This window comes from Lactuca serriola, chromosome 3 (genome assembly GCF_051521515.1).
Source record: "Lactuca serriola cultivar US96UC23 chromosome 3, Lser_US96UC23_V15, whole genome shotgun sequence".
NCBI classification, from domain to species: Eukaryota; Viridiplantae; Streptophyta; class Magnoliopsida; order Asterales; family Asteraceae; genus Lactuca; species Lactuca serriola.
In genome coordinates, this window is record NC_136410.1 from 21,653,755 (window position 1) to 21,664,673 (window position 10,919).

General features: G+C 33.4%; 2 protein-coding genes across 2 annotated transcripts; both read right to left on the minus strand.

Moving 5' to 3' along the window:
* Positions 1–3,952: 3,952 nt before the first annotated feature.
* On the minus strand, positions 3,953–6,237 carry LOC145091640 (Transmembrane proteins 14C). The gene is made up of 4 exons (XM_079029405.1): positions 5,872–6,237; positions 5,700–5,764; positions 4,344–4,431; positions 3,953–4,261 (listed from the first exon to the last, which is right to left on the minus strand). Exons 1-4 carry the CDS (start codon positions 6,185–6,187, stop codon positions 4,152–4,154), a joined length of 579 nt encoding a protein of 192 aa, XP_078885531.1. The 5' UTR covers positions 6,188–6,237; the 3' UTR covers positions 3,953–4,151.
* A 2,031-nt stretch (positions 6,238–8,268) lies between these two features.
* LOC145091641 (putative aquaporin NIP5-1) lies at positions 8,269–10,164 on the minus strand. The gene is made up of 4 exons (XM_079029406.1): positions 9,456–10,164; positions 8,945–9,364; positions 8,802–8,863; positions 8,269–8,727 (listed from the first exon to the last, which is right to left on the minus strand). The coding sequence occupies exons 1-4, from the start codon at positions 9,675–9,677 to the stop codon at positions 8,532–8,534; spliced, it is 900 nt and encodes a 299-aa protein (XP_078885532.1). The 5' UTR covers positions 9,678–10,164; the 3' UTR covers positions 8,269–8,531.
* Between the last annotated feature and the right edge of the window lie 755 nt (positions 10,165–10,919).

Sequence of the window (10,919 nt, forward strand, 5' to 3'; positions counted from 1 at the left end):
TTTGCATATTTAATTATGGTAGATAATTAATATGTTGTTTATTATTCCTTTAAATATGAGATGTTAAAATCAAAATCTGTTGAAAAAACCGTAGTCGATTCTTTTTCTCTTTCTCTGAAATTCATCTTCATGCTCCAAAAATCACCACCAACGTTCTCAAAAACCATACTCCGCCTAATCACGTCTACAACGATTTCTCCTCCCTCTCGTTTTCCCAACATTGGTCCCTGCTATTCAGGTTTGTCACTAATAATGTGATGGTGGTGAGGCGATGCAAGGATACAACGAGACCATGCTGGACAAAATTTCGTGAAGGTTAACCCCACAGTGGACGGAATTCAGGTTTCCAATGAGACAAGGACAAGCCTCCATTGGTTACCTGTATTGCAACAACACAATTTCGTGAATGTTTGATTTTGCGGTGGCTAAATCAAGAATTTAATATTCAGATTTCATTTTTTTTCATTTTTGATCAGGTATCTTCGCAACTCCAATTTGTTGTTGCACACATTGAGTTCTTTATTTTTTATAGATTACCAACGAACCAAGAAACTGAATTGGTAAGAGTCTTACTAATTTTTTTTAAAGAAACTGAAGAAGCACACCACATGTTCGATAAAATGCATAGTTGAAATCTAGGTATTTGTAACTAGAAAACAAAAAAATTGTTTATGTGATGTAGTAACTTGTGCTTAACTGTAGAAATTATTTATCTCAATCCTGAAAATAGATTTTACATCCAATTGCTTTTTTATTTTGATTTTGGACACAATCATTAGTTTTTTAACCAACAAATAAGTATATATATTTATGCATTCTATGTATCTTGTTATTTCAATTTCATAGTCCTTTTTTTTTAGATTGTTAGGTTTTTTTTATTGCATTTTAAAGTCGATCATTCTGCTAGAAGCCTAGAATGGAATATCAAATTTTAATTTTGTCAGAATAGAATCTTGAATTCCTTGTCAACTTAAGCAGTGAATTACCGTAATCAATTCTGTTAGAATAAAATTGGTTTCTATTCATGTTATTAGTCTCGATTCTTATAGAATGACCTCCTAAATAATGAAACATTACATTCTTTCAGAATAATATACATTGCAAGTTTAAGGATGATTGTTAATGTTGGTTTGTAGAAATTAAAGTTATATTCTATTTGAATGTATATCACATTCTATTAGAATTTATTGTTTTATTCTATTTAATGCTCTAAAATTATTAATATTTAAAAATTGATTATGTTTTCCTTGTGAATTTAGGTTTTGAAGAGGTTGCCATTAATGTGGAAAATGAAGAAAACATGAAGAACGATATTGTATTCTAACAGAATGTATTCTGTCAGAATTTATAAATTGTTTCTTAACAACAATATTCTTTCGGAATAGAGTAGTGTTTTTGTTAAATTTTGATTTTTTTCCCATTTTAACCATTTTTAGTTTTAATCTTTAAGAATAAATGTAATCCTTAAACCATTATTAATCATAATTTTTTTAAAATGATTGTAATAATTGTTTATAGTATTTTTGTTTACGGATGAATGCAAACAGTAATTCTTAAAGAATAAAATCCGTATTCCTTAGAAAATGTTATTCTTTAATGTAAAAAGTATCTTGAATAAAATAATATTTTGCAAGAATAAAACCGCAAATATATTTACTAGTTTATTGTTCACTTTTTGTCATTCTGACAGAATAAAATCGTTTATTATTAAAAGTAATATTAAAATTTAATTAGAATTAATTTAAAAAAAATAGATTTTTAAAAAATAAGGGAATTCATAGACTCTTAAATCATGATTGTTGATTCTATTCATCTGGTGGTCTAGATCTGTGCATTCTGGCACACAATAGTTAGTAAAAACAAAATAACCTAAATCATAACAAGTAAGAAATAACTTTTTAGAAAACAAGTAATGCACGACTATGAGAGCATATTACAAATAACGGGAACTCATCAAACGATTAAACATAAAAAAAGAAGGTAAAAATTTGGTAGTACACATTAATATTGACTTTATGTGAATTTGAAGTATTTAGTCTGATTTCATCATATGCCGAATCATAAATACCATAATAAATTATCATATACGCATTAAATACCTTGAAATTCACATTGTTATTAAATGTGTGGAGTCAATCTTATATATTCTAAATTCATGTTCCATGTTTCATTGTACGAATATAATGTATATTCAATGTTATATGATGTGAATGTGAAACCCTTTTGATCAAGTATTTTTTTGGCACCTTCTTCCCACTTCTCCCTCATGTCATGAATCAATTATTTTGTTTAAATTAAGAAATACCAAACACATCCCTATAATTAATTATCCTATTTTCCTAGTAATGTCCACATCCATTGGCAATATGTTTCATTAAGTTTCGTATTTGGCACGCAACGATTTCCCTTTGCTCGCTCCCCGTTTGGTTGCTACTGCATATCATTATCATATGATCATATCACAACCATCCGAGGTTGCAATACACATCGGGCACGCATATCGCCTTCCAATTAAGACTCAGAAAGATTTGTAGTTTTCTCCTTACCTTCATTTGTCTTGTCAGGCATCTTCTTTTGGTTACATTACCCAAACTGCCCCAATCTTTTTCATTAGGATATTGATAGCCTGCCTGCCCTTGACATCCACATCGAATTCGTACAATTATTATTTTAAGTGGGCTATATAATATACGAAATAGATTTCTATTATTATTGTTATAAAACTCAAATAAGAACTGGCTTAATCTGAGGTAAGTATGTGGGTCCAAAGATGATATGTATTATGTCGGCTAGTCTTTTGACTTTATTTTTAACAAGAATGAGTAAAAAGAAACCACATCATCACAACAATACCATATTATAAAGTATTGCTACATTATTGCATATCACCTTCTCTCTTCTCTCTTGGAGTATAATATATGGTAAAGGTTCTTCTTTAATCAATGCTTAAAACCAACGGGGAAGGAAAAACAAATCAAAAAGAGAAAAAAGAGCAAAAAGAAATGTATATAAAACGATATTATATGCGTAAGTTAATCATTATTGTCATTCATAATGAAATAAATCAAACAAACCACAGAAAGATATACATAAATAAATATATCGGTATAATATCCCTAGTTCATCATTAGTGCCATCGATAATGAGATGGGCCATGCTAATTTCTAAATAAAAACTTTGGATTAATTGTTTGAATGTAAGCACTATAGCATATTCATATTTTATAAACTTATTCTATCTTTATTCGGTTTTAATTACCAACCTACTTATTTTGTTGATGTTGTATACTTATTTAGTTAAATGTCACAAGAAGGAATACAATTGTAGTTTTTGCATTGGATCTAGTGCGTGTAGATGTAGATGTTTCTGATACATTAAGTTGCTTCACAACCAAATTTAGTATCCCATCCAACACCACTAGCTAGTCATGTGAATATCACTGCTTTTAAGAATGATTCCATCCACCACTAAACTTGCGATTTCAAACAAATATGCAAAAGTCATTAGCATCATACACTAACTTCCAAAAAAAATTAAGAATAAATGACGCACTATACAGGAAACTTTACATTCACGTGTATTTTCTCTGTTATCTTGGACCCTCGATCATTCATTTCACGTACACTTTTCAGTTTTCTTGGCTTCTTGTTATGTTATTCGTTATTTAATTTACTTATTGATAATACCAAAAAATCTGTATATTTGACTTAGTAGCGTTGATAAAAGACAACACATATATATGATTTTTTTTTCTTTTGAGATAAATTATCGTGCACTTACTTTTAATGGTACAATTCGCAATACAGTACTTAATTCTTTATGTAAAGTGGGTAGAGCCATTTAGCATTCGATTTACTAATGGACGCAATTGTTGGTTATAATATTGTGATATGAGGTTTTATTTAAATACGGGTTATGTTCCAAGATTTTTTAATGATTATCACATAGAGAGTTATTTTAATTCATTAATTCCACAAGGATAAAATAATGATTTACAATTATTCAGACAGTTCACTCATTCCAAGAAAAGGAAACATGTTCATACAAAACTTCCTCTCACATACATCGATACAACACTTGATGAAAAAAAAAACCCTAAAACATGTTTTATTGTGTCCACAAAGTGGAAATTAAAGGGTATAGATGTTACATTAGATCCTATCTTGAAGGTAAGCTGAGAAGGTGACTGCCATTATAGAGACTGATAGGCCTAAAAGAAGTCCCGCAGGAATTGCTTTCCGTGTGGCTGCAAGACGAATTCCTGAAGCAATAAATTTTAAAAGTTTATGGCATTGAAGTAAATTTTTTGGTGAAATTAATAATGTTGAAAAAATATTGGATACCAAATATAGAAGCAAAAAGAAGAGAAGCTCCAAATGCAAGTGCATCGCCAATCTCCTTTGTCTCAGATGATTGCATAAGATAGTAAGCCTGCAATGTGTGTTTCATTAGATGGAATGGAATGGAATCACCAAGGAATGGAATGGAATAAGTCATTACGTTCAATGGTCATGTTTGGTTGGCGTGTGTGTGTGTGTAAGAATTTTTAGAATGAATTTTCATAGAAATTTTTATATAAATAAAATTAATTAGGAGCCTGTCTACCCTCGGATGGAGGTAAGATTGTAACACCCCACCCCATATATTTATGGGGTTTGGGAATGGTTGTTATTACTTATTTATATTATCATAAATACATAATGCATAGCTTTCACTTTAATTATCATTAAGGAACTTTTTTTTTTTCAAAAAGTGAAAAATTAAACACAATAGAAAGTTCATTAGAGCCCATATAAGATTATATATAATAAAAAGTATATTATCTATCTACTTTTAGATGATAAAATTGTAGTTTAATAAAAATCATGATATTCCTAAAGAAAGATTTCTCTTTAAAAATTACACAAATAACAAAGCATTATACATCCATGGGATATGAAATGAATATTTAACAAATTGGAAGCTATGTTGATTCTAAACAAACACTACTTAGTAGCTTTTTTCAACAGAGCTTTGGGGCCTTAACATTTGCAATTGCATACAGCATACCTATGAAACCGAGTTGTTGGCTAATGTAAACTAATCTAGAATAAGGCTAGATTTTGATAAAAGTATTAAACTGATTTCAATAGTAAGTTTTAGTTACAAACTTTTATATTGTAAACTGTCTTTGAAGTGCAAACTAACTAGGTCATCACATTAGTCTTAAGTCTTAACTCTTAAGCACTAATCTATTTCCAACCCAAGATTCAAGATCAACATATGTCCATCATTCCACGAATGTATTGTTTCCCTATCATGCCTTTCTTAATAAGAATGCTAATACCATGTTGTTTTTTCATATTTTAAATATTACAACAATCTTTTTTTTTTTGTATTTCCAAGTTTTGGACCACGGATTGTCATCTATCATATTGGTAGTGGCTCCTAAACTTTTGCATTTGGATTGTCTGAGCATCTTTTCATGTTGACAGGATATGAGGGGTACTTTTCCCATGATGTAATGGCATCTTTCTTTTCATATCATTGAACAAGTACAATTGCACGTCTGAGAGTAAATTGGGTAGCTAATTCAGATTGTTAGCTATCACGAAAGGAGTTATGAACTGGAGTTATGCTTCTTTATTCTAATACCTAAATACGATTTTTATTCCAGTAACGCAAACAGAGGTAAAAAGGATTAACAGTGTAGCACTTACAACAGACATAAGAGTTGCCCCCGTAAGTCCGCCAAAAAGCGACCCTTTGCTTCCTGATTTGGTGTCTGGTTGCAAAATGCGAAGTCACGCCAGAAAAAGGCACAAATCAAGATGGGGGTTTTCTAACTATTTACGCAGTTAGGGTAAATGGGTAGCAATTTAAATAACTTACAGGCAAACAGACCACCGCCGAGGAGAAGAATAGCGTAACCTGCAGAAGCTGCAGGGGCAAAATCTTGAACAAGTTGAGCCTTGCAGAGATGGCGAGTGTATGATCTTTGACTTGAAGGAAACGATGATAACCTCCTCAGCCTCTGTCGGACCTTGCAGCTTCCAATGAAAATTGATTCAATTCCGACTGCGGCGGAAACTGTAGAAGAAGTAATTGGACTCCTCTGCACATGGTTCACCTTGTTGCACTGAGAATCGAAATGATTAGAGGCGAATCCCTGTAACTGGTGACTGTAAACCACCGGCAACGTTCCCATCTTTCTCGTTCTTCTTTGCCGGTTAGACAGTGATAGCCGATAGATTAGCTTACTACGGGAGAATTGCAAAATGGTCCTCCAAATGTTTTCAAAATTAAAGATTAGTCCCCGGCTCGCTTCAAGTTTTAGAGTGGTCCACAAACTTTTGTGGAAGTCATAGGCAACCCTCAAAGTCTGTTGAATTAATTATTATTATTTTAAACTTTCCGATGTTTTGAAAATTTCATGTTTATGGAGAAAGAACATTCTTCCAACAACCATCATTTGGTTCATATTGTTTCTGTCAAAAAGTATGATGCGGGATTGACATAATGTATAATGTATGTAACAAACTCTCATTAAATAGTTAGAAACTAGCGAGTTAAATCGACATTAGAATTAAGACTTTCATCTCTTGACTATATATAACTTATGTGACTGTACCATCTTGAAATTAATTATGTTACACTCAACGCAAGATTTAACATAGGGATAATGACTTGATAGGGTAAAATACTTTTTGAAATGTACACATTTAGTCCTTATTCTTTTTTTCTTGTAAAATAAACCCTTATACTCTAATAATACGTACACATTAGGTCCTTTTCACCGGATTCTACAGGTTTTGCTGACGTGGAGGGTTTATTTTACAAAAAAAAAAGAATAAGGACTAAATGTGTACATTTCAAAAAGTATCTTACCCTATCAAGTCATTTTCCCTTTCTTTTTATTTTGTTGAAATGAAATACTCAGGTGGCATCCACATATCCACAACGAGATTTTTTTAACTTTTATTCATCATGAAAAAGAAGGAGAACCCCGATCTCCGGCGACTCCTTTGTGTGTTCCTACACATCACTGGTAGCAAGGAGGAATGATGGCAAAAACAGGAAGGTCGAAGAGGGAGGCAAGAGGAAGTAGAGACGGTAGTTGGCGGCGAGGAGCTGCTCTGGTAGCCTCCTCGTCGATTCTTTTTTTTTTTTTTCTGGCAACATATCTCAAAGATGGAGGCAAAGAGAGACAGATCGGAGAAACACAACATGTAAAGGGTGTTTGGCTGTTGTTGTTCGACCGGAAGGAAGAGAGACGAGAAAGAGAAGCGTCGCCGCCCTTTTCTTGTTGCTGGAGGATCACCCACCTCCGGTGACTAAGCTAATTAATTGCTATTTAGTGCCACTTGTGCTTCCATGTCAGCAAAATCTGTATAATCCGGTGAAAAAGACCTAATGTGTACATATTAATAAAGTATAAGGGTTTATTTTACAAAAAAAGAATAAGGACTAAATGTGTACAATTCAAAAAGTATCTTACCCTATCAAGTCATTTTCCCTAAAAGAAATCCGTATATGACCGGTATACCGGATATAGCCGGTCACAAGGATTGCATTATTACAAAAAATAAAGTATAAGGGTTTATTTTACAAGAAAAAAGAATAATGACTAAATGTGTACATTTCAAAAAATATCTTACCATATTAAGTCATTTTCCCTTTTAACATATGAAATAGAGGTGATTAATCATGCCCGATGTTAATGGTGTACCACATAAAACCCCGAAAAAGATAGAGTCGAGTCTTAGCCAAATTATCTTGTTAGAATATATATATATATATATATATATATATATATATATATATATATATATATATATATATATATATATATGTCAAATCACATTACCAGAATGTATGCTTTATACCCTAAATATAATATTACTAACACACTTCATTTATCCACACCTTCCATCAACTTATTAGGTCAAATCTCATCTTACTCCCATCTACTTATTTTTGGATGCTTGTAATATGTGCATATCATTACACCCACATAAACTCAACCCACATGTCACACCATGTGTTTTCCTTGGTTACCTGACTAACCAAAGGTTAAAGAGGGAGTACATGATTAGTATCTAAAAGAACCCTTATAAATAATACAAAATCAAGGACTCCCCATATCTTAAACATGGTATCGGAGTCGAGTGTTAGTACTGTCATGTGTCGGCGCAACATGTCTCTTATCTCTCTGTATATGTTACAACAAGGACTGTTTTGAAAGTAATTATGGACTCCACAAATATCAAACATATACTTCAACAGTCATTAATTAAACAAAGATCTCACATATCACAACTTTGAAAATACATACATGATTACTCGTCTAAGCAAGCTAGCAAACCATATAAGATATACGTAATATTTGGCACCACACACTCACATCCCCCAAGAGTAAGAGTAAGAGTAAGGTAGCCTTTCAAGTTTCAAGGCAATTGGACACGGGTTACAAGGGACATGCAATTACACCCCTGTTTATTAGTACTTGTATATGTATATACCCTTTGTGCCAATACCCGAGCAGACAGCATCTAACGACGAAAGCTTCGGACCTCACGTGGCTGCTCTCCCTCGACACCTCGAAGTTTGACCAATGTGTAGACTGCAGCTCCGGCAAGGGCTCCAAGGGTCGGTGCCAATAGGTATACCCATATCACTGTGTAGTTCCCTGCTGCAACTGCTGGACCTAACGTACGCACTGGGTTCATTGAAGCACCACTCGAAGGCCTAACAATAAGATTAACTATGATTTCTTCAAGAAAATTTAACAATTTAATATAGTTTTCAAAGTATAGACTTACCCAGCAACAAGAATGTTGAGCATAACAGTAGCTCCAACTGCAATACCCGCCAATTCTCCCACCTGAATATTCACATCTATCTATCAATGAAAAAACTGTAAATTAAAGAAAAAGATAAGCGTAAATGGTGTGCTAATACGTACAGCACGAGTATCAGTAGCAACAGCTGTGACGACAAAGAGGAGATTGAAGGTTATGAGGAATTCAAGGGCAAAAGCTTGGCCGGTGCTGACAGAAGGGACGGTGACACCACCGGACATATAGGGATGGAAGATGCCTTTGAGAGCAAAAGAAGCACATATGGAGGCTGATACTTGTGCTAAGATGTAAGCAGGGACCTGTGCCCATGGAAAATGGCGTAGTGCTGCAAATGCGATGGTCAGAGATGGGTTTAAATGGGCTCCGGAGATATGACCGGTGGAAAGTATTATTATCATCACGGCTAGCCCTGCACATGCTGCATTTCCGATCAATGACTCCGATCCTGAGTATTTCTCGTTCACTATTGGTCCTGCTGTTGCTGCGAATATTAAGATAAACGTTCCCACGAATTCTGCTCCCAACTGTAAATCCCATCACCCCAATAAAATATTAACGTACTCTTTAGTAATTGGAAAAGCAGGATGATATATAACTGTAAAGAATGAAGAGTACCTTTCGGGTGAGAGAGATGTCGGGAGCAGGGAAATCGGTGAAACAGGAGTGAGGTGCACCGAGTGATGGAGCATCAACAGGCAGACACTTGCAACGGGGCATTGACTTGCGGTCACTATACGACAGAGAGTCGATTCGCAGGGACGTAAACAGCGGACCTCCGGGCGTTCCAGGCGTCGCCGGTGCTGATACGGGCGGCGTTTGCCCATACCCACCTTCCATTTCAAATATCGATCCCTCGGCTCGGCCCTCTTTCCTTCGGCTTATATAATATGATATAAATACAGTTTTTTTTTTTTTTTTTTTCTTTTTGTCTTTTTCTTTGAGTAGGATGTAGGTTCAGTGGCAAGTACCTTACATAATTTGTCGATTTTTATAAAGGTGTCGCTATACAATCATTTGAATACGAGCCAGAACGAATCACGATCCTCTCTTTTTTTAAAAAAATAAAGAAAAAAAATCAGAAGTTACATACTTGGGAGATTTTTATAAATGTTGAGCTAAGGAGAAGGAAGTTTGAAGATAGCCAGGCTAATGAAGCTGTGAACTAGATGAAAGAAAGATTGAGTGGCGAAACTATAATCATACAATGTGTTATCTTTGATATCTATTTGAGGAATTGAAACGAGTGAAGGAAATTGGGAAGAAACGAATTGAAAAGCTATTATGAAGGAACTAGCTAAGAGGCGAGCGAATCAGGCAGAAGATGAGGGGCTATATATATAGCAAGAATGGTGTAAATGTAGTTTTAAAAGGTGAAACCTGCAACACTCTGGTGGAGTCGGAAAGGAAAGGGGGAGTGTGGAGTTTTGGAGTGTACGTGGGTCATGTCTACAAAGGGAAAGGGGAGGAGAACAAGAAGGTCAACTCTTGGGCAATCATCGATCATAATCGACTTCACTTTTAAGAAGCCATGCTCACGTCACAGCCGGTTACCTTGAACTATCTCACAGAAGTCACAGCTCGTACGAGTTATTAACAAGATTAAATTAAAAGAATCGTCACTCCTTCTTTAATCTTTATTTTAAAAATTAATTTGATGGTCACTAATTTGTTTTAAATTTGGATGTTTCATATTTATTAGTTTAAAATCATGTAATTCATCATTTACCCAATATAAAATAACTATATTGTTCTTAGTAATTTATTTTATATTTATTAAAAAAAAAAATCAAACCCATTATTTTCATATTTAGTAATAACTTTTAAACAATTAAACCTATCAATCTTTATCATCCCACTCAATTTATCTAGAAAATACTCTCTCTCTCTCTCTCTCTCTCTCTCTCTCTATATATATATATATATATATATATATATATATATATATATATATATATATATATATATATATATATATACTAGGTGTGAGACCCATGTATTACATGAGTTTATTTAAAAAAAAATATATGAAATTTTAACAATTTGAAAAAATTGAATTTATAAGAAAAATGAAAAAAAAAA